Here is a 24,376-nt window from a genome sequence, read left to right on the forward strand (position 1 = left end):
AATACAGGAAACAGAATAGTTATCCACTTTCCGAATCAGCCACCATTATGTAGTTTGTGTTTTGCAGGCTATGAAGCCACAGGTGTGTTTGTGTGTCTGCTGTTCTGATTTCTTTGGTTTTTCCATACTTGTCACACTTACATATTTCAGATCATTAAAACAAATTTTAATATTAGTCAAAGACAACCTGAGTAAATTAAAAAACACATCCCTTTGAAAGAATTCTGGACCACTCATCTTTGCAGAATTGTTTTAATTCGGCCACATTAGAGGGTTTTAAAGCATGAATGGTTTTCTCGCTTTGAACTGAAGCCTTTAAGCATAAATCTAAATGCATTTAAGTCAGCAAAGCTTTCCTAGACCATCACACTACCACCACCATGTTTTACTGTCGGTATGACGGTTCAACTTTTGTCTCGTCAGTCCCAAAAGTCTTGAGGATCATCAAAGTGTGTTTTGGCAAATGTGAGATGAGCCTTTGTGTTCTTTCTGGTCAACAGTAATTTTTCTCTTTCTAACTCTCCCATGGATGCCACTTTTGCACAGTCTCATTCTTATTGTTGAATCATGAACGCTGACCCTGAGGCAAGCGAGGCCTGCAGCTCTTTAGTTGTTGTACTTGGTTCTTTTGTGAGCTCCTGGCCCTATATGAACCCTATGGATGAGTCCCGAAGCGCTCTTCGAGTAACTTTGTTAGGTCGGCCTTTCCCGTGAAGGTTCACCACTGTTCCAATTTTTCTCCATTTGTGGATAATGGGTCTCACTGTGGTTCGCTGGAATCCCAAAGCCTCAGAAATGGCTTTGCGACCCTTTCCAGGCTGATAGATTTCAATGACTTTGCTTCTCAGCTGTTCTCATGTTTCTTGAGATTGTGGCAAGATGTGTCAGCTTTCCAAAGAAAAAAAAGCAGTTAATCACAGTTAAATCGTGATTTTACAAGCTGGGGGTGGGGTTATTTTGCCATAGGGTCACGAAGAGTTTGGTTAACTCCCTTGATAAATAAAATCTTCATTTAAAAAACTGGATTTTGTATTTTTCCTTTGTCTAATATTAAAATAGGCTTGACGATCTGAAAATATAAGTGTAACAAACTGGAATGTGGCAAATACTTTTTCACATATACACTCAGAAATTCTGCACATTGCACAAACACGAATCCTACTTACGTTTGTAGCCTCTCGGACGAGCCTCTGCTCTGTGTAAAGGATGTGTTTGATACATCGGACCAGCTCCAGAGGACAGCGGTCATACGTGCTCTGAAAGACAAGGAGCACATGAGCTGTGTTAAGGCCTGTTAGCAATTGACGAGTAGAGCGGCTTCTGCACACAGGGCTCGCCAATTTAGTAGAATCAAAGGTTCTGGAGCTAACACTGCAGACACACCAAAACCTATTAAGTTAATGAGCACACTTCATATAGGGCCATGACTCATTAGTATACGCCTAGTTAAGTGGTTTGTCTGTTACAGTGTAACAAAATCTTGTTTCAGTTTAAAACTGCGGGTGATACTCTTGTTGTTTCCTGTTTTAAGTGAAGGAATTAAGTTTCAAGTTGAATTGCTTTCACTTCATACCGCACAGAAAGAGAGAAATCATTCACAGTAGCTATATATCTGCATTTTTTTTTACTTTTGCAGGAAAGAGAGGAACCCAAGTGACACATTTAACATGTCACTCTCAACTACACGAATACACGTGTGCTCAGCGCCATAAACTGGGAAACAGTGTGGTAGGAATTCAGGACTGCAGTGTGATGTGCGCAGCCTGCCCCATTCTCCCTGTTTTTCCTCGTGGTCTCAGGGAGGGGAGAAAACAAACAGAAGAACAGATCTGTGAAGAGGGAGTTCGATCATAAATAGCAGAGCTGGCTAGCTACTGAGGCCCTCGCTCGAGCCGTCCTGTTGTTTTCCTCTCAGTGGATACAACCTGTTCTTAAAACATTTTGTGCAACATGTGCTCTTTCTGAGAACTACAGTAAGGGAGGCAGTTAAGCTGAACAGCTGTGACTTCTAATCACATCAAGCACATCATTTTGTGACATTGTAAACAATTTTATGCTCTTCTTAAAACAGTGCTACAGTCTGGGTAGGTGTAATACTGAGATTTAGTACGTTTTGTTTTTATTATTCATTCAGAGTTGCTTTTGAATGACTTGTTTTTGACATTCCCAGTACTTGGAGTACCAGTACTTTCCATTCCTTATTTCTGTAGCCACAGATGATCAAATCAGGGTCTGACAAACAAGCCACAGCTGATACACATGTACCCGCTGCAAATCAAAGCCAAGCAACTCTAAATAAAACACAACAGCTATTGCTTAATAGCTATTGCCAGGTAACCAAGCACTAAATGGGAACTATATTAAGAATGCAGCGGCGTTCGAATAAAAGCCTCACCTTGAGCTGGTTGGCATAGTGTCCCAGTTTGATTTTAAGAAGGAAACCATCCTCCCCAACCTGGTGCTCAGCCTTGTTCTGCAACTCTTGTATAAGACTGTCCAATAAGCGTTTGGCCTTAAACTCCTCCTGTGGGTTCTCCAGGTCTATGGCATCCCTAACACACACGCACACACATGCACACACACGCAAACACACACGATAAAGTGTAAGATGTTGAACAGAACAAATCAAAATGTTACAAAAATAGGATTAGGATTTCTTTTTAACATCCTTTACATTCTCTGGTCACACGTGCATCAAATAAACTCACCAGAGCTGGCTCTCTATCCACTGGGACAGATAATGTCGCACCTCAATTGGAAAGTGCTGACCGTACAGAGATTGCATCTGGTGGAGGGCATCTCCTTGCAGTTGTTGGGCCTGGATCCACACCGCCATCTTCAACACCCTTAAGCTGAAAAAGGGGAGAATTCTTAATTAGAGTGCAGGGAACATATGTTACACATAAACTGAAAACGGTAACTAAAGGGATGTAAAGTGGTGAGAAAAAGATCATTTCAGGTCACTTCGGATCAACTTATGAAACTTTTGCTTTCATTTTACTATTTGCCAAGTGTCTCACCTTTACAAAGACTGCAGAAATCAGCACAACAACCATAGCTTGTCAAGAATATGAAGGGTGGTGAGTTTTGGGGGTTTTTTTTGTTTTTGTTTTGTTTTTAAAAAAGGAAGAAAAAAAACCCAGCTAAAGTATGAGGAATGATACAAACAACATGTTTATTTGGCATAAACCTAAAAACCTTTCATTAACTAGCATGACACAATTAAAAGGAATAAAAGCCACTTTATGAAGCCATTTAAAGTATAGATAGATAGAAAGTTACAAACATTTATGGCAAAAATTCATCTTTCAATTCAGGTGTTTAATCCCAGCTGGTAATGTTCTGCAAAAGCACAGAAGACATCCCAGACACCACATGTAAAATAACTTGTTATAACGTAATATTTATAATTGTTTCCACCGAGTGGTAATTGGATTCAGCTGCAGTAGTAATTAGTCCAGGCTATTTTACAAGGATTTTACTCTGCGCATCTTTTCCCATCTTCTGCCACACACATGAAAACACGCCACAAACACTTGTAACCTGCTGTAAAATTGTGCACGAGAAGAATGCCTCCAGAAGTGTTGTTCTGATCATTTTAATCCTTGAGAAAGATATTTTTTAATATCGGGGATACAAGCTGCGTTTGTCGGATGCAAGCTGGGATACAATGTGGGTTTAGCAGCTTTACAAAGGTTTTAAAGGTACTGGGGAAAGAACATCACTTAAGTGAAGTATTTAACATTTTCCCAAAAGAGTCAGTCATACAGATAAAAATAGTTTTAATGGTAAATAAATGACTAAAACACTTCTATCTTCTTATACCTTGATTAAGTCCACTTTACAAAGTGACTAATACACATGTCTCTGTTTTCCTTCTACGACTGAAGATCCAGGTCACTTGCCCGGCCCGCTTGGGTCGCTTTCTCTTTCACTGAACATGTTGAGGACTTAAACATGCTCCTCTGTGGAGCCAACAACTCCACACTGAGGGTTATGGCTTGGTTGAGAGGGCTTTGTATTGGGTCACTGCTGCTTGTTTCCAGTCAACACACCCACTCACCCTTCTCAAAACTGGCACAGTCACTGTCAGTAAAAGACTGAGAGATATGAGTACGCGGGAAGTTTGTGGTGTATGTGTGTGAGTGTTTGCGTGTGCATGTGTGTATTTGTAGGTGCCTGTGGTGTCAGTGGTTCTGCTTGACAGTACATGTATAGTTTTTATATCCACGTACATGTAATTGATACTACACATTGCATCAAAAAACAAAAAAACAAAAACAATACAGGAAAAAATGTTCATCCTCTTCTTTGTCATTGCTCTTTTTTGTTCCATTGTAGCTTATGTCTCTGTCACATATCTTGTCCACGTTATACCGATTGAAGAGTGCTTTTTTTTTTTACCTTGTTAGTCTGCACTCCCTCATAAAGAACATGTGAAAACATGTGTTTTGCTACAGATAAAGCATAATAACGGTAGCCATTTCCCTGCACAAAAATATCCCATGATTTCCACAAGTGACCTCTTGTCATCTGTACAAGAAAACATGTGTCAATTAGACAATAAATTAACTTGATTAAAAAACAAAACAAAACAAAAACCCGACTCAAAAGCCTTTTCCTGTGCATGTGGATGTCATAAATGCCTAATAGCTGGGCTCACATGCATGCTTGCTAACTGACTATATGTCTTTGTAGACCAAGGTGAAATAGGGTCAAAAAGGTAATACCACTCAATCTGTTGACACAATCTGGCGACACAAAGCCTATTCTACTTTTTCTGTGCTCTTATGGTTCTCATTGTGTCCTAGAGTTCACTTGCTGACCTTTACAGCTATATTTTCAAAATAAGCAAAATTTATAAAAAAAATAAATAAATAAAAGCATTATAAGCATTTTTTGCATGTTAAATGTCAAGAAACTATTCTCAGATTGCCTGTGTGAAAGAAAACTACAAGCACACAAAAGGCATAAAGACTGATTTTTGAAAAGACAGTCAAGTGCTTTTTAAATGAATAACCTACACATGTTATCTGTAAAAGAATCAGCAGAGAGCATCAGCCCAAAACTGCAAATCAGCTGATTGGAGGAGGAGCCGACAGGAAGAGCACAAAACTTTTCTACCACCTCTTTCTGTGACACCCATCGTGGGTGTAGGACTTTCTTTCTACACCAACCTGTATTTCACAAACATATAAATAGACCAACGCTGAACATAATGGGAGCTGGAGCTTAAAAGAGTGTTTGCTGTGCTGCCAGAAGACAGTGGGACAAACTGGTGTTTTAGTGTGTTCAACAGATCTTTAAAGACATGGCTGCAAACAGGGTTTGACAACCAGTAGCACCTCAGTTCTCATCTCCAAGAAAAAGCGAAATGCTCCCAAGCAACTGCTTTACTTTGACCTCAATATACAAACATCCTGGCGTGAACCTTAAATATACTGTAAAAGCAAGTCAGCCGTTCTGCCTTTGCCATTTTCCTCCATGTACAGGAAGCTCACTGTAACATGTCACTGCTATTTCATCACCAACCTCACTTTGGCTTCAAGTAATTAAATAAATAAAATCCACCTTACCTTCAGCTCTGTGTTACCATGTAAGAGCAGGAAACTCTAAAAAGGAGCACCACAAACCTGAGACAGACAGAAAGAGAGAGAGAGAAAGACAGAGAATGAAAGAAAGAAAGAGACAGAGACCAAAAGGAGGAAGTGAGTCAAACTTGGGCGCTTCTGAGGAAGCTCTCTTTTTTTCACAAGGACAAGAGCTTTAACAAAAAGCATGAAAAAGGGAAAGTCCACTGAACAGATTTGACTTTATTCCAGATGAACTGGACATGTCAACATAATAGCATAATTTTTGAACATTCTTCCCAAGCCTGAAAGGTTCTTTCACTATGTGGGGATTTTGAAGCTGATGCATTTAAAAAGACAAAAAACAACAGTGTTGCCAGAAATCAGATTTACAGAGAATTAAGAGAAGTTCAATTCCCTAAATGATTACTACAAAAAAAGAAGAAGAAGAAGAAGAAGAAAACTAAAGTTTATTGCAACTTTATAACCACAGCAGTACATAAAGGCGCTAAAAAATACTACGTTTGTAAAACACGACAAAATGCAGAGCATAAATTAGCATCACCCGCTAACAGAAGAGCGTCATTCAACAGGTGCTGCGTGTAAACAACAACACAGCTTGTTTGGCACGGCTAGTTAGCACTTCAGTTGTCACTACAGGGATACTGCTGAATCCAGTCTACTTGAATATCTGAAAGATTTTGGTGAGCAAAACACATTTGGCTCACATTTTAAAACAAATTGTCAGAATATGAACCACATCCTTAACGAATTTGAAAAATTATATACAGTATAATTTACTAAAACATCCAGTCTGCAAGTTATTGATAACAATAATTAACAATAATAGTTACCACAGAGTAAAACCACAGTCGAAACAGCTCTTTCAAAGTAAGATTTTGAGTAGTCATGCTTCAAACCTGAACCAATGGGAGGCTCTATAAATGTTCACTCAGGTTTCATTTAAATGGCTGAAAAATGTCAGTTGCTTTATCTAAACTACAACCTAAAGGCCATGCCTTTCATCCATTAATATGTAAAAACACATCAAATCATGATGACTGAGACAACTACCACCACTGTTGGTTGTACCCTGAAGAAGCAAAACATCAGGACGCCACATGTTGGCTCTAGACAAAAATGTGACATCTTTATTTTACAGTCTGGATAAGTCTTCTTCTTAGCTCCTCTGCACTCCTGCCTTTCTTTCTTCAAGCTCACTGCCATTAATGCCTTAAAAAGTTGCTTCCACTTGAGGCGTGTAGGCAAAACGCTGTCTCTCTCAAAGCAGAAGCTTCAATCAAACCGTTTCATCTCAAGGCTTTGTCTAGAATATTTCAACTCGTCACTGCATATAGGAAACTTGTCACTTGACTCATCACCTCTGCAGCTCTGCTTGTAATGTGCATCTTTTCACATACAGCGCACACTGATGGTGTTGTGACTCAAATTAAAGTAAACTTACTGAAACCTCTGCAAGACTGTAAGGCCAGCTGAAAGTTAGAGTGGAGAAAAATGTCACTTAGAAATCCTTCCTTGATTTGTTATTAAAGAATCACATGTTAATACCAGCAGCGGCTTGACGTCATAAATTACCCACAGCCATAACGGACAAAAATCACTATGCAGCAAGAGAGACTAAAGTGCTGTTTATACCACCAGAGAGGTTTACTGAAGCAGTTACTACAGATTATTATCGTAGTTCAAAATGATCCTTATACTTAATGTCCTCTAATGTGTTTCTCTTCCCATAACAGAAACTATGAAGCACTTTTGGCTTGGTTTTCTGGAAACAGTAGTACTAATTGAGAGAAAAAGCCTTTGGAATTGATACAAAAGGATAATATCTCAGTTGGATGACTCACACGTTTTTATATCGTTTCAGAAAACAAGGAAGGGCAAAATATAATCCAGATAAATAGGAAAAAAAGTTCTGACAAACACAGCATTTGCAAAATAAAATGTTTTAGTTCCTTGTGCCTGTTGGCTGGTCTAAAACTTAATTTGCGGTTTTTATTTGAACTGCAAAAGTGTTCCTGCTGCTTATCTGTAGTCTTTGTTTATGAGAATAAAGAAGCAAACGCACAAATGCACTTGACTTTTGCCTTCGCTCATCCATCAAAGATTATCAGTTGCCAGTCTCTTTTATTTGTACTGTCATTCTTTTGGAAAAGAAGGATAACCTTTGCTCCATCTTCAAAGCCATTCTCACAGTCAATCAAGCTTTTTGTTGTCCAATATAAATTTACTGCAAACTGTACTGCCAGTAAATTTTTTCCTGTGCTTCTCTCATATTCGCTCTCTGACGCACACGCAAAACGGAAAAAAAAGAAAAGCAGTTCGACTAATTCAATCCAACGCCACACCAACACCAGCCTCTCATTTCACTGATTAATTGGAAGTTAAATACATTAGTTATTTCCGACATCCACGGTTTGCTCCTGCTCTCTAAGATACCAAACAAAATGCAACTGGACGGCAAGTTAAGTAAAACCCCCCCCAACTATATTCACACATTACTGGCAAACACACAATGAACAACTTCACCCGCTGTGCAGATTCAATGCAAATTTATGAGCTCAGAACGCCTGGATACAAATCCAAGCGAAGAGGTTCCAGCTAGCATTGCACAACGGCTAAAAACAAATAAATCAAATCCCTTTCTTAAACCAGCTGCACAAGGTTCTCGATAATGCAAAGGGCAAAAACAACATAATGAGGAAGACTGCTTTATTCCCACTTCTTCTGATTACAGGTGAATTGAAACAGCCACTGAACATTTGTTGTCTTAAAAGCAAATTAGCAGGCTCTGTCCAACCAATATATGTCACAGATATTAATGCCAGTCACACAAAGTGCTAAAGTGAAGTGCTAAATCCTTGTAGGAGACTGACTTCTAAGCAGGGGGAAGCTTCAAAGTATCCCTACCACTCAACGAGCTCTTAAAAAAGTCTCGATTATAGGACAAATCAACAAAAAAGAAATACAGCTAAGCCCTCACAGAGTGTTCTCCCAGGGATATCCAGCACCCAGAAAGCTCTGAGCTTCAAAATAGAGAAAAGCTCTGCGTGTACTCTCTGCGTATGTGTGAAAAGAGACCAAACAATCCAAATAACAGACATCCTTCTCTGCTGACACGGTCCGATTAATTTCGCTTGTGAGCCAAGGTGCACTAGATTCCAGCTTTCAGGGAACATAAACAACACTACAACTCCCGCTTGCACTGGCCCTGAAACATCATCTGTGTGTTTGATGTCCTCTTTCAGCCCGTCACAGTCACACCAGGGTTTTACAGAGTTACAAACGGGTGGGTTTAAAGCTCTGCTCAGAGGTTTTGGGGTCTCGAAATAAACTGGCACGTTAATTCAACGAACTCGTGTCACCCACTCTTTCCTCTGAGGAAAAATTACCATTCATTAACGTCAGCACTTCCTGTAAGGAAACCGAAGTGCCACCCACCATTCAGAGCAGTCTTACCTTGAGAATACAAAACAGAAAGGAAACACGGCAACAACATGTCATGTAACACTGCGAGTACTTTGAATGTCTTTTGGGGGACACGAGTGTTAATCCGGCATGAATACTGCTAACCGCTATTTGACAAAATATGCAGAGGCTTTTCCCATTGATAGATGCATTTCTTCTTATAAGCAGAAGCAGCTCCTATTCACTTAACGCAGTGTAAAATGATGAAAACAACCTGTTTGAAGACAAGTTATAGATTCACATCCAGCACTTTTTGCATTACCAAAATATTCCACATAGTTTATATATTATTTAAATGATAATAAATAGCTGTTAGAACATGAGGAAGGGCTGATTTGTCTCATCACTAAAGAAAAATATCCAAGCTGCCTTTAAATATGGCTTTAAAAGTGTAAACACTGTTTGTGAAGGTCGTGAATGCTCAGAATAAAATACTCTTTGAAGGATTAAGGAACAAAGAAATCTGTCAACAGCATTTGCTCGCACTTTCTGCGCGTTTACCCAGCATTCCTTCTGCACGTCTTATTTATTTATTTATCGTTTCACTGCATCTGCTTTATTTTTTTAATTTTATGCTAAATTAAAAGCTTTTGTAGTTCACAGTACAGACTTTACAGACATGTGTGAAGCACTATCACTGGCCAGCTGCCTCGTGATAACCTTTCTAATGCGATTATCAACAATACTCACATGATGTTTATTTACTTATTTTTTATTTTACACATGCTAATTTCATAAAGTGAGTTATGAGATCAATGCTTCTTGAAAGCTGGTATTCAGATCTTAGTCTTAGCGGTAAAAGTGGTCGCTAAGGTCTGGGTGAACTTTCTGAAAGAATTAGCGATTATTCAACAAACAAACCATGATCTGAACTGAATATCTGTTTGTGCTAAAGCATGACTGCTGGGCCGCTTACCAGTTGTTTGATACTTAAACCAGATCATATTTATTAGTTTCAACTGAGTTCAATGAGCTCATGAGTCTGAACCAGCTGCTGTTGACAGTCAGGAGATTAAATATATAGATTTTTCCCTTATTCTCATGCAAACTGTTAGTTTGACGTATATTCTATCCTTCAGGCTTTAAACGTAGTGTTATACTAGAAAGACTTCTGGAAAGTATTTAGTATGGCAGTAACATGGCACTCTCCTTTAAAACATCTATTGGCACAAAAGGTATAGCTATTATATTTTAAGTCTTGAACCATCCCTCATTTCTTAATATTTTACTTTCAAGGAGCAAAAGTAATTATTACTTTCTTGTAATTATTTAAAGTGGTGCTGAGCAATAGTTATCCAGCATTTCTGAAGGTCTTTCAAAGGTTTCCTTAAGACACTGGCTGCTTTATTTTCATTTTTCATACTTGCCCTTGTACTTGACCATTTTCAGAGGAATTTTTTTTTTCTTGTTGTTGTTTGTTAAGCCACTAGCCTGTCTTTCTTCTCTCACCCCAACCGGTCGCAGCAGATGGCCGCCCCTCCCTGAGCCTGGTTCTGCTGGAGGTTTCTTCCTGTTAAAAGGGAGTTTTTCCTTCCCACTGTTGCCAAAGTGCTTGCTCATAGGGGGTCATATGATTGTTGGGTTTTTCTCTGTATCTATGAAGCGCCTTGAGGCGACTTATGTTGTGATTTGGCGCTATATAAATAAAATTGAATTGAAATTGAAATTGAATTTGAATTGAATAAGCATACAAAAAGCACCTGATTCAAGGGATGAATCAGTGTTGTGTCCACACATAACAGACAACTGGGCAAAGAACCAACTTTGATTTTTTTAAAAATTGGATCTTTAGGCTTTTAACATAGTTTAAATGTTTTAGTTGAATCTATAAAAAAAAAAACATCAAAGACAACACAGTTTGACAGGCATAAAATAGTATTTTTGGACAAACAAGGTGGTAGCCAAAGGGTTATTAGCTACAAACCTGGCATATCTTGGCATGGTATGAATGTGTCCTTAAAAATTTAAGGAAACAAGTGGAGGCTAAAAAAAAGGCCTGGCATGCCTATAAAAACACTATCTGCAGCAGATGAGAAATATCTAAAAGTCATATCCTTAAGAAACAGAAAAAGAAAGAGCTGACACAAGACCTGAGAGATTCACCTGGCCCTTCAGTTAATCTGTCTACTGTTTACTAAGTCTCATCAGAAATGGTCTCAGTGGAAGGCTGGACGTCATTCTTAAGGAAGGGAAACAGTAGAAAAGGCTGAGTTAAGCCAAATTACACAGAAACTGCATTGGAAATCGCTGGCAACAAGTCTTACGGAGATTTGAAATTTTTGGGTCAAATTATTGTCAGTATGTACAGAGAATGGTGGCGAGAGGAAAAGCTGAGTTCCTAGAGCCAAATGTAAAACATGGTGGAGGCTCTGTCATGGTTTAGTACTGCGTTTCAGTCAGTGGCGCTGGGGATCTTTTCAAAACTGATGGAAATATGACCACAAAAAATTACTGTCAGGATGTGATCAATCATGCATTATTATCTGGAGAACATTTGATTGACAGTGTCGATGCAATGCAGGAAAATAGGTGTAAATACCTGCACATATTCCCCATTTTCCTACAATATCATAACGATAAAGAAAGAAGAGGTGGGTTAAGACTCTTGCACAGAACTGTAGATGTACAAATTTGTGATGTCTAAAATTAATACATAGCACGAATGCAGTCACAGTTGTGAAGAAGAAAAAAATAGTTTACAGCTCAGTTTAAAAATAATGATTTAAAAATCATATCTATCCTCGCTGGAACTGTTTTGTAGTTTTTAAGTTGTCAATTGTGCTGCTGAAACTGTCAAAAGTCAAAGTCTGAAGCATACCTGTTAAATACCTGTTCATAGATGAGTACTTTTATTCTTTTACTTAGAAATTCTTTTTTAAATGCAGTTTTCAAAGAAACACGAAACAGAATAAAGACACACTTGATTCTAGAGGCTGCCCAAGGAGGAGAGCTATACAACAGCACTGCATACACATAACTTTATTTGTCAGGGTAAATAATAGAGGCCCCAAATAAACAACCAGCTTTAATGTTTGCTCTCTCCACCGTCTCTCGGCTATGCTTCCCATCCTCTATCCTCCTCCCTCCTTCTCCCCCACAGTCCAGCTGCTCCATCATAGAGACTATGCGTTATAACACCCACTCTTAGCCAGCGGTTATAAATAACACGTCACAGTAAAACCGCATTGCCCATAACTGCGATCCAGTATTACATCCAGAAACACACGGCGGTATACATTTCCACAACTACTGTGGCCCAATATAAGAACTAAATCACCTTAACCAAACACGTCACCTGCAGTAAAAAAGACGACAACAAAAAAGATCCTTCATGTCATCAGAGCAACGCTTTTGTGAAGCGGGGCAGGGCAAGAAGCAGGGCAGAAACATGGATCTATAAAGCAGCAAAAACTTGAAATGTGGCAGAGTGTAGAGCAGGAGTCAAGATGAAATCCATTATCTCAGCCAGACCAAACATCCTTATTACATCATTATCATGGATCTTGCCAGTTATTCTCCTCCACGCAAACCCTTTAAGCCAGCCAAAGTACAGCTCATCGGCATTTTCAGCTGACACACAACACAAATGCAGTCAAAGCTGTGAAGCACTTAGAGTCTCAAACATGTGACCACTTGAATTAATTCATAGGTAGTTTTTTAAAAACTGCAAATATTAATGCAGTGACCAGAAAGTGTAACCCATGTAATTTTTTTTTTTTTTTTTGATAGCTAGAATTTACATCAAATGCAAGCAATCAAAGTTTCTGTTTTGAAAAGAGGACAACACACACGTGTGTAGACACATACACAAACAGACATAGCCATATAGTGTAACGATTGTCTTAAAAATTGGTTTGGGGGTTGGGTCTGGGACCAATTTGTGGATGTGTAAAACATTTATCAAACACATAAAAGGGACTTTGCTGAGAGTAAAACAAATCTTTCTACTAATTCACAATGAAGACACAAAGTCAAAGAATAGAGAAGAAGACATGGGAAACTTGTTGTCACAGAGAAGCGCATGACAAACAAATGTGCCAGCGGCTCACAGAGAGGGAAAGGCGACTACAAGAGGATCCTTGTGCCGTCCAACCTGCCCTGAGGTACTGTTGCTATGCTCCAACTCACATCTCATCACGCTGTCAGCATAAGGGAGATCATTTATTAGCTCAGTCACGTGTTTTAGTTTGCAAGCGCTTGGATACTTTTGTCGGCTGATGACAGAACTCACGTTTGAATGCGGATAACTCTAATTAAATGCACCTCACATGACTCAATGAACCCTAAAAAAAGGATCACATTTGATGGCTAAATCACATTAGAAACTGAACATTTCTGCCCTGCAGGCCTTTCCATCAACCACTACGTCAGAAGATCTTGTTGTTACTTCTTCGTGCGACAAGACCAGAGCTGAGCGTGTCTGCCACCCTCACTGGCATGAAGGCCAAAATAACCTAACGCCCTGCTAGCAACCATTCAAAACGTCCAGCAGAATAAGCTCATAAGAGTTCATCTGTGTGTATATGTGTGTGTATTTGTAAGCTTGTAAAGTCTCGAAGATAATTAAGTTATCATGGTCTTGATTTTCTCCACTCTTAGCCAATAATCTGTTGTCACTCCTTCGCAGAAGCAACACAAAAACAAAGTTGTCAGGAACTGCTTTGGAACACACAGCACTACCTCGGAATTCACACAGACACTGAATGGTCTCAAATTTAAGAATTACAAGAGGTTAATTGAGAGAATTTTAGAATTTAAGTAAAACATTTTAATGGCACAGAATTGACTAATCAGACAAAGAAAACTGTGGTCCACTGACCGTTTCACAGTCATGTAGAAAAGATAATCTGAAAGCATGTATATTTAAGATTAGCACAAACATCAACTACTCGGGGCAAGTTAGAAGATGATGTGTACAAGTCTGCACAGCAGATGGACAGAAAAACCAAGAGAAATAAAGGATGCTGTGGTTTGGAAAAATGATAATATAGAAAATAAAAAAATGTGCATTTAAAGAGCCACAACAGCTGTCTGCAGCTGCAGCATAATCTTTGGACTATATTAAAATATTGATAAAGAAGGAATTCAGGCTACATGCAGCATACCCTAATTATAATGCTCAGAATTTGAAACATAAAAAAAATCCCACTAGTAACATTGCAAATGCCAAAACACAAACTAAAATTTGCACTGAAGCTCTACACAAAACCCGATCATCAACAATTGTTACGGATTTGTTGACTGTGAAGCGTCAGTCTCATGACGCAAATCTTAAAATACACACACTTTCGTACTGAGCGGAAATATTTTCTTTTCTATTACAATCTAAAGAACACAGACACGCCCAGACATATTTTAATCTATGAGATCAAACGTAATTGCGTAGAGATAAAAGAGAAGCTTGCAAAAGCCCCCAGGTAGCAAGTTGCCCGTGGTGCTGAACTGGAGGCCTCGGGATGCCGCTGTGATGATGAGCCGCTACAACGAAAAAGAGAAGATAATCTCTGACAGGCATCATATAGCCATTTCACACAGGTGATCAATGCCCTGCAGGGTGTATTGTGTAGATGTTGTCAACACTCTGCAAACAGGATCAAGCAACCAGAAATCATTTGCTTTTTCAAAGTCTGGCAGTTTGAGCCCACCTCAGCCCTGCTTTATGAGGCCTTTGTTCTTTGACATTTTGGCAAACTGGGAAAAAAAACCCATTAAAACTACGCTGAAAATCACTAGATTATACTTGTATTTACTCCTATTGACTACTTACAATGTGATTTTTTTTCCATGGCTTACAGTTCAAACATCTCAGCTCTAAGTAATAAGAGATGAAACACATTTCTCCACATACATGACTGCACATGACTACAATTTTCAAAGCTTTAGGAAAATCCCCCCAATGATGCTCGTCCTTAAAGCAGACAAGGGCTCACTATTTTAAGTAACTAGAAGGTCATCTGCTGAGGCAGAAATGAAAAGTGAAAACTGTCATTCCCCCCACCCCCATATGGGGAGACCCACAGGGAGTCAAATCAAAGAAAACATGCTGGTGGTCTGAGATAACAACGCGCCCCAGAACCTTGGAGATGTTATCTTGTTTGAAGATAAACTTTCAATAGTTGACCTTTGTTAAGGATGGGCTGCCTTGGGACGGACATAATACATGGAAATAATGACATAGATTTTCAGAAATCCTCTCCAGTAAGAAAAAAGATTTTGAATCCAATCCTAAAGCTATAATGGGATTTTCTGTTGCATAGTATATATCTTGCTCAAAAGCAAAGCAATAATGCTTTACAACTAGATATAAGACCGCATGTCTTTGTATGATGAAGAGGCTTGCAGTAGAGGTTTGCTCTTATGAAAAGTGCTACAGACATGTTTTTAGAAAGACTGCTTGTTAGAAAGAGGAGTACGATGGTTTGCTTGTCTGCAGACAGCTGGCATTGTGGGATTCAGAAAGGTACAGATAATGGGAATGGGACAAGTTTGATGTCTGCATCGATCACCTCCCTGTTTTTGTCTAGGAATTTTCTCATTCTGTAGCGACACGGAAATTCCCTCAGAGAATTCTCTGTTCTTGTTCAGTGCATGAATGTGCATTTGAAAGAAAAGAAATCTAAAATAAAACAGCCATTAGTAAAGGATAATGGTGTGACGCTAAAGGTGCTGAGAAAATCATAGTGCATTTACTGAAACGTGATTAATGGCAGAAGTTAACTTTCCAGTAGGAAATCTTGCTAAAACACATGAAATTTCTGCTTGTTTGCCTGTAACCACGGTCAAGTTGAGCACCAAAACAGCCACATAGGTACATCTAAAGGTCTGAAAGTTCTTGTCAATATCAGATATTATGACGTCAGCATGTTGCCTAACAACTGCCAACCAAAGCATTAACATGACCTATTTGTAGCATTTATTAACCTATAGCAGCTTAGAAAAGCAGTGTAACACTTTAATTTTGCTGCAATAACATGTCATTTAAATCCAAACCTTTTTTTAGCCACGATAAATTATGACTTTATCACGTTGCTTAGCAACCACCTAACAATGGACCAAAATCCCAGACCAAACAATACTGTAGCATGAGCATGTATAAATAAAGAGTATACGTAATAAAAAGACGCCTCAGTGCTATAACCAAATAAAGATTAGTGACAACCACTTTCAACCGCTGCCTTATTCACAAGGGGTCACTGCAGCACAGAGCTCCACATGTTTGATTTGGTTTTGTCGATTTTTATACCAGATGAACCAGGGAGGATCGAACCAGGGCAATCTGTAAACCACTACAATATAGAGCCACTAAAATAAAATTTAACTGTGAAAATATTATTTTTTGGTGCTGTATTACATTAATTATCTGAATATATGTGAACGCTGTGGTACAGCTATTTCCTCTCCCCCATTTTAGCATGTTTATTTCTTTATCAGCAAAAAATGATCCTTATAGGGACAATATTTATCACCAAACAAACATAGGGAAAAATCTGGTCTACATAAGGGGATCGGAAAATAACTGGCATGGGAGTGAAGGTGCTCGCTCAGCTTAAACTGGAAAATGGCACAGTATATATATTTCCAATGGTCTCAGTTACAGGAGACCCACTGCAGCGTCTGTGCTTGGTACCTACCTTTCTTTTCTGATTAAAATCCAGACCTTAGCAATCTGTTATTTCTGCATTACTGACATAAGCTTTGCAGCCTGCAGTCTGATTGATGAAGCAATAGTCAGTGTGAAGTGAAATGAATCGGGGAGACATAGTACACCACAGCCAACCGATCCTGCTGGACTGCGCTGTCATGCCTCTAAAATAACGCTGTGTGTCATTGACCTGCCCCAAACTAACAAGCAAATGGTACTTAGGGTTTGGGAACAGACTCTGCTAGATTTAGCAAGTCAAAGATACTTTCTTTATGGAGCTTTTCGCAGACGCGTCTCTTGTGAGCCGTGTTTCGACAGCAGAGAAGGCTTACTTTACATGCAGCCTTTGAGGCCTTTTGCTACCTTGCAAAAGCAAGAGACTATTTAATGTAAATGACCTGCTACAGAAGCTGCAATATCTTTTCAAGTTATTTTGATCACTAGTTCAAACAAAGCAGCTTTTCGAGCACACAGCAAGTACACTTTACCTCAAAATATGTTTATAATTTACAAAGGTATATATAAAGAAATCATCAAGGAAATATGTTGACACTTATTAGCGGTTGAGTAATTTTAGAATTAATCTGTAAAACAAAATTGCAACAAAACATACACAGCGTCATCCAGCACTTCAGTGGGAGACGATGAATGCTCCTTGCAAAAAATTTGCAGCTGTAAGTGCCGATTCCCTAGCAGCGCGACCTCACCGCGCTCAACCGGCTCAAAAGCCTTTGCCCTAAAATCCTTCCAGAGTTTGACCAGCTAACGTTCTACTTTGTTCTGCAGCCTCACACTTTCCAACCATGTGAAAAGGCATCTAAGATCAAGTCCAGGTATCTGAGGTGACAAGGTTGAAACCTGTGTGAAAAGGAAATAGCTTTGTAATAGCTTCAAGTGAGAGACTGAATCTCTCTTTTGTTCAAGTGCAAGATAAGCTTCATCTTGTCAATTGGGTGCAAAGCTGAGCTCTGACAGAATAAAGTGTCACAAAGCACAAAAATATTCACAATGAAAGCTGGTCACGTGGAATACTCCCTTTCATAACAAGAATGAATGCAGTTCCGGTCTCTCTACATCAACTCAGTATAGGATTTGTTGGAGCATTTGCTTTTTTCCTTTGTGTATATAACCGCTCAGCATGCACATGTGAAACGACGGTATGTGCTTGTTTGTGTGCATTTTATTTTACGATGTAGGAAAAGATACAGAAAATATTTAAACAGATGAAGTAGCTTCCAATCCTTTCTGCACAGAATTCAGCACAGCCAACACAAAACCTTGTCAAGACAGTAGATAACAATGTTACATTTACATATTTTCATTAGTAAATACAAATGTCTTGTACTGAAAACAATAGTTGTATGTTCTTCAAAGAACTGTAAGAATTTAGGCAACTTCCACACTTGCTAAAAATGACTACAGACACACTAATTCTTCCCTTTCGGTGGCGGTTTTGAACATCAGCTGTCAGTGCTCTGCTCACATAACTTGACAGTTATGTTGTTGCTTGCATATGCTGTGAGCGTTTTAAAAGCCCCACCTCCATCCTTGCAGACACTGTCACTGATCCCCACCCGCTGCTGAGTTGAGGCCAATGTTTCCTTATGGGCAGTGACAAAGTGGGAGCTTAGAGATAAGACATAATTCATATTCTATGTGAACATAAGATAAATTGACAGTAATATACCTATGCATCTAGTGAGAAAACAACAAGTTACAAATCTTGTTGTTATCCAAGTATTTCAAAGTGTGAAAAGCAAATAACAGAACAATGCAATGCATAGAATAAAATAGAGAAGTGACTTCTTTAGTTTATTAAAAGCTGTTACTTCTGTATTTGTCTTATCTGTCACTACTTTGCCCACTACAGTGACGAGCTAATTTTTCCTCTTCTGAATGATGAATGTGGCCTATGCTACATGTCAATATTCACACAGAGTGAATGTGGGTGTTTATGTCAGCACATATGGGTGCACTGATGCATTTGGGTCTCAGCTACAAAGCACCAGTGGATTACATTATATAATATCAAGCCCAGAGGGAGAGTTAAATGTGGACACAGCCTCACACTTTTGCAAGGGGAAGTAGGAATGCCAGTTTGTTGGAGTGGAGCCACTTTTGGTGCAGTACCAAGCAGCAGAAAATCACTGAGCAGAGCCACACAGCAGGGGCAACCAGCTAGTCAGTTGTCACTGTCCAGCAGCCTGCTGTAACGAGACATCAGAGCAGGGTAGTGGCAGTTGACTTAGAAAAACAGACACCGGTCATAGACTCAAACTGTCGCCCTTTACATTCAGAGCCAATCAGCAGCCACAACCCATGCCTAGATGTAGGGGGTGTTGGCATGAACTATAGTGACTGAATGAGACCTGATTACAGAAACACCACACAACTTTATACAAGCCTGTGATTTTAGCCATATTATCTAAAAAAGGTTTGAGAAATGAGAAGTCCAAAATGGAAAAATAAAATATCTAATATTAATCATTAAGATAATCATTGTAGTAGGAATAAAAGAGTGCATTTCTAGCATCCATTGCATTACAGAAATAATTGGTAATGTCACATTTTTCAGTGTAATGAGTGTTTATAACAGTAACAGTAGCAAAATGGGTCCATTTTAATAAACTCACTGAGGAATTTTCTTCTAGGTTTAAGACTAACTATACAATAATAACCTACTTAGGTATTGTTATTACTCTCTTCTCCCAACCACATACCAAATAAGTAAATGAATAAAATAAAATGGAAAGGAATGAAAGAATCGCATGTTTAGAATAAAAATGACAAAAATGATAAGTGTCCAAGATGAAAACATCATGTTTTTCTAAAAAAGAAAAAAGAAAAAAGAAACATCTGTTTACAATTAAGTAGATCACAAAGCAGCCATTTCTCAAGTATGAGACCTGAGACCAAGGTCTAACTAAAGTATTTTAAAATCTCTCTCCAGAGTTTTTAAATCACAAAAGAGACAGAAAACAAAACATGATTACGATCTAGACTATGACAGACTACGTCTTGGGTTCGCAAACATACAAACTACCATGATTCTCTTCCGATAAGCAACGTTTATCAGCAGGATGCATTAGCTTTGCTAAGCCAGCCCACAAATTGTATTTTGCTCACTCTGGTCTGGCAAGATTTGTGAACTAATATGGGTTCCTTGAAGGATGTTGTGCTTCATGGAAACATTTTTTAAAACTTTTAATGGAACACACTAGGCTGCCATTGGATATTGTGCAACATTTGGAAACCAGATAAAGAAAAACACAAGCCGTTCTTCCAAGTTGTCATAGTAAATTTAATTTGAATTCAAATATCAGATCATCCAAATATTGTCCATGTATCACTGATTGATTTAACATCCTGCTGTTGGACACAGTAACCCTGAAGACTATAACCTTAACATGTTTGCTTCAAATTCATTTCCTGTGAGCTCACCACTGTTGATTAAAGAGTGGGCTATTGACTAACACTCTTTTGTTAGCCATTGTTACCAACAGAAAAGCACTTCAATACAAATAGCAAGCTACGGTTGACAGCGTGCAGAGAACAAGAGGTTTTCTGCCAACTGGAGAAAACCCTCTTTCCCAAATAATCACCTAGCACGAAGCTTAACCTACATACAGCATGAATTGCACACAATGAACATGCAACAGATCCAGATAAATAAGATCACTGGTCCGTAGAGCTGCACGATTAATCGTTAGAAAATCGCGATCTCAATTCATACTTATGTGCGATCTCATTTCCAAATGACAACGGTTTAAAAAAAAAAAAAAAAAAAGACGACGACGATTGTACCGCATTTTGATCCGGGACGTAATCTGCATGAAAACAAGCGCTCACTCTTCCTGCTCAACAAATGACATGGGCGGAGCCTTATACCATGTGATACAGAAGCTGGCTGCTAAAATTGGCAGGGAAAAAACAACGGAGAGCACGTCAGGGATGACGAGAAAGTGACGGGAGAAAATCCGTCCCGGTCAACCACCCAAACATCAATAACGGGAACCTTATACAGCGCTTCCCTATACCCGTCGAACTCCCGCAGGCACAAAGAAATTACGGAGGCTATTACTTATCACCTGACCAAAGATATGGCTCCCATCAACACTGTGCAAAACGAGGGATTTAGGAAAATGATCAACACCCTAGACAAACGCTACACAGTGCCGTCCCGCAACTATTTTTCTATTGTTGCACTACCTGCTCTGTACACGCAGTGTCAAGCAACGGTGGAGACGGAATTTCAAGCAGTACAACATTTTGCGGCAACAACAAAATGTGAGACATTTGTTGTTTTTATGTTTATTTATTGTTTTTATGTTCAGTCTCAACTGTTACGAAGTTGATGTGCAGTTAATAAGTGCAATAAATATTTATACTGGAAAAGAAAATCGTGAGAGAATCGTGATCTCAATTCTAAGCAAAAAAAATCGTGATTCTCATTTTATGCAAAATCGTGCAGCCCTACTGGTCCGTATGTTAGCTGAGGGCATTTAGGGTATTTGTCATAATGTCCCATCCCTTCGAGTTCTTTATCAAGCACATTCAGTGGGAACTTTAATCTGCTTTTGGCAACATGGTGGTTTTTAAATCTCAGCTGCTGTGTCATTGCCATTGCATGAATTGACAATAAAGTGCATTCTGTCTCATAGACATGTCGCAATTAATCTTGCGGTCTATACATTTTCCAAGATAACACTTTTATTAAAGATGATTTTATCTTTGTTTTTTACTTCTGACAGTTGTTCCAGATAGTTATTTGCCCAAGACAAAACAGAATTCCTGAAAATTAATACTGTTCAACTGTAAATCTCTAATTAGACTCCAATTATTTATTTCAGCTAGTGTAGCAGAGCGGCACATTGGCACTGAAACTATTCTTCATATGGAGGACCTGTCAGGGGAGGCCTTGTCACGACTCATTTTCCAGATCTGCTAACAGGGACACTGGAGAGAAACCTAAGCCAAATTGGTACCTGGCCATACATAGAGAAATGCTTAAAATTCAGTTCAGCTGACGTCTACAAAAATACAATAAAAATAAATGAATTTGAAAGGCAAATAAAGAATATGTCAATAAAAAATAATGATTAAAAAAAATGTCATTGACAAAGGATAACATTATAGTTACACTGGTTAGTTACGCAGGGTAGTCCAAATGAGTTTTTTACAAAAAGCTTCCATTTGTCGTAAAATGGTAATATACTCATCATTTAAAATCATGTTTGTCATCAGCAGCACAGATATAGATGCCATATAGAAAACATGCTTAAAAAAAATGCAGAAAAACTTCTGGTGCTTCTTTTGCTTTCCTACATAACAGGGTACAAATATCTCCCACACTTTGATCCTGCTTATCAGGCTTCCCCTGTGCATCCATCAGCCAACTGACCCCCTCTGGCACCATTCTTATTGTCTTCCCACATAGCATGTTAAATAAAACTGACAAGTGGACAAACATCATAAAGGCCTACTATGTCTCTAAATAGGACTGTGTGGTGCAGATTCCCCACAAAAAGGGCTGTTTGGCCCCTGAATAGCTGCAATAAGACCTCAGATGACTGTATCTGTAAACCCCCCAGACTTACCAGAGGATGAGAATAGATGTTCAGAAGCTATTTGATTGTAAGAGAGCAAAGGAAATGAAACCTAGTGAGTTAAATCTCACAAAATAGAAAACTCTATTTTATCGTTATTGGATAAACTGACAGTATTCATCTCAAATGGCTGAACTGAGGATTTCTAATGTAAATACCCACTTATATACTTACATATGCATACATACATGAACATACATACATTCATCTTGTTTACTTCTTAGCTTGTTTGTTGTGAAACTGACATTCCCGTTTCTCAGTTTGAGTTAATAACGATGCTCTCATTCGCATCCTTGTGGTGACAGTTTTCTAAGTGAATTAACATTTTTCACAGGTATTATGTCATGTGTCGGTTATACTGTGAGCTCTCCTTCAAAACAAAGATAAATAGTTTACATGAATCCTCTTATCAAGATTGAATGCATATACACATATGCAATGATTTGTGTACTACTGTCTAGTTTTCTCTTTATTTTCATGAATTGCAGACTACCCTATAAAAGCAGCACATTTTGTAGTAGTTTTATGAGAAAACAGGAGTGGGTCAGTAGAGACGGGGGATAAAAGTAGGAGCCAGAGCGGATTTCAGCGCTAGGCATATCCTGCCCTTTGGTGGAGGTAATAAAACACAACCAAAAAAAAAAAAGAAAATTAAAAAAACAAAACAAAACACATCACAGCTCAAAAGAAACTGCAAACATAAGCTATGCACTCTGCCATTGCTATCTGTAAAGATGAAATACAGAACCTTATTGATCTGACATTTGACCAAACACAACACTGCATTTCCAATGACACTGATGTTTCCATTGTTTGCCTGTCCATTCTTTCCTATGTTGATAAGGCAGCTCCTTCCTAATTTCATTCATGCAGTTTATCATGCAGGCTATTTCTGTTCTGTTTAATTGAATAAATAACACTTCTCTCTAGCCCAACCTGACTGACTATGAGTAACCAAGTAATTTCCCTGTAGAAAGACGTATGGTGGGGGGCCTTGCTTCATAACCCTCATTGGCATGAACATAGGCTTCCTGTTGTGTGGGGAGCTGTTAGGAGTCGACTATGCACTGCATGAGTTTGCATCCATGAGGAAAATGATCAGATTAAGGTTGTTCAATCAATGCTTTTCATCAGCAAGAAAAAAAACAAATACAAAATAGGCAGCTAAATTGGTTTAATACAGTCTATCACGGGGCATTTGGAAGTAATCACATTAGTTAGCCTCTATAACTATAACAAAATTACCTGAGAAATTCAAATCACACCAAATTCATCTGTATTTAAACATCCTAACTCTACAGCATTTGTCTTTTATTTTTAAACACAAGAGCTTCTGTTCTTGTTCATTTCCTGCTTCATCCACGCTTATGAAGTAATTCAAATGAAATCAAATCACTCAAGAATCACTCAAGATACACTAGGAAAAAACAGGTATGATAAGGGACTTTGTGACCTCTACGCAATCTCAGAGGCACATCATGTTGCAAGACTCAAGCAGAGGGTTTGTGTGCATACACGCTGTATTTGTGTGTGGCAGGGGGAGGGTGGTAGGCAAATATGGGTTATGTATTGTTGCAACATCTTCGAACTAGTCCAACGACAATCCAGCCAGCATCTATGAAAACATCCTTGAGAATTCATTTCTCAGAATAGGGTTTTTACTGAATTCCTTATTTAGATTTCACTGTTGCTCTATATCCAGTACAGCTTTACTGGTACTCGAAGGTAAATCCTCCTCTCTTTCACTCTCTTGTTTTCCTCTATATCAGTGCATCTGTAAACACCAATGCACGTAACTTTAAAGAGCTCTACCTTTGATCTTTCCAGCTCCTCATGTGTCAGAGGTCAGACAGCTGCACTTTCTCACACACAGTATCTTAACTCACTCACCAGACCTCTGCCCAGCCCTGACCCCACACACACCCCCACACACAGTTGCTTCCCTTACCGTGTCTCCCCTCCCTTGATGGCAAGCTCATTGCTTTCAGTAAAGGTCAACTCCACCTTTACCCCACAGAGAGCTCTGCCCCCACAGAAACAACAGCACTAGCACCATTTTATGAAAGAGAACA

General features: G+C 38.8%; 1 protein-coding gene across 2 annotated transcripts in view; it reads right to left on the bottom strand.

Annotated features, from left to right (window-relative positions):
• stat5a (signal transducer and activator of transcription 5a) overlaps positions 1-24,376 on the bottom strand; it is a 49,771-nt gene that overhangs the window by 15,170 nt on the left and 10,225 nt on the right. Inside the window, exons 2-5 of one of the 2 annotated variants that reach the window (XM_040045854.1) lie at positions 5,577-5,633; positions 2,709-2,852; positions 2,396-2,552; positions 1,167-1,256 (exon numbers count right to left, since the gene is read on the bottom strand). In XM_040045854.1, the coding sequence (XP_039901788.1) occupies positions 1,167-1,256; positions 2,396-2,552; positions 2,709-2,836 (375 nt within the window). In that variant the 5' untranslated portion in view covers positions 2,837-2,852; positions 5,577-5,633. The remainder of the gene's footprint in view (positions 1-1,166; positions 1,257-2,395; positions 2,553-2,708; positions 2,853-5,576; positions 5,634-24,376) is intronic. The other variant, XM_040045845.1, reaches the window with a different exon arrangement.

The sequence above is a fragment of the Simochromis diagramma genome, unplaced genomic scaffold (assembly GCF_900408965.1).
Source record: "Simochromis diagramma unplaced genomic scaffold, fSimDia1.1 OVJJ01000321.1, whole genome shotgun sequence".
Lineage (NCBI taxonomy): Eukaryota > Metazoa > Chordata > Actinopteri > Cichliformes > Cichlidae > Simochromis > Simochromis diagramma.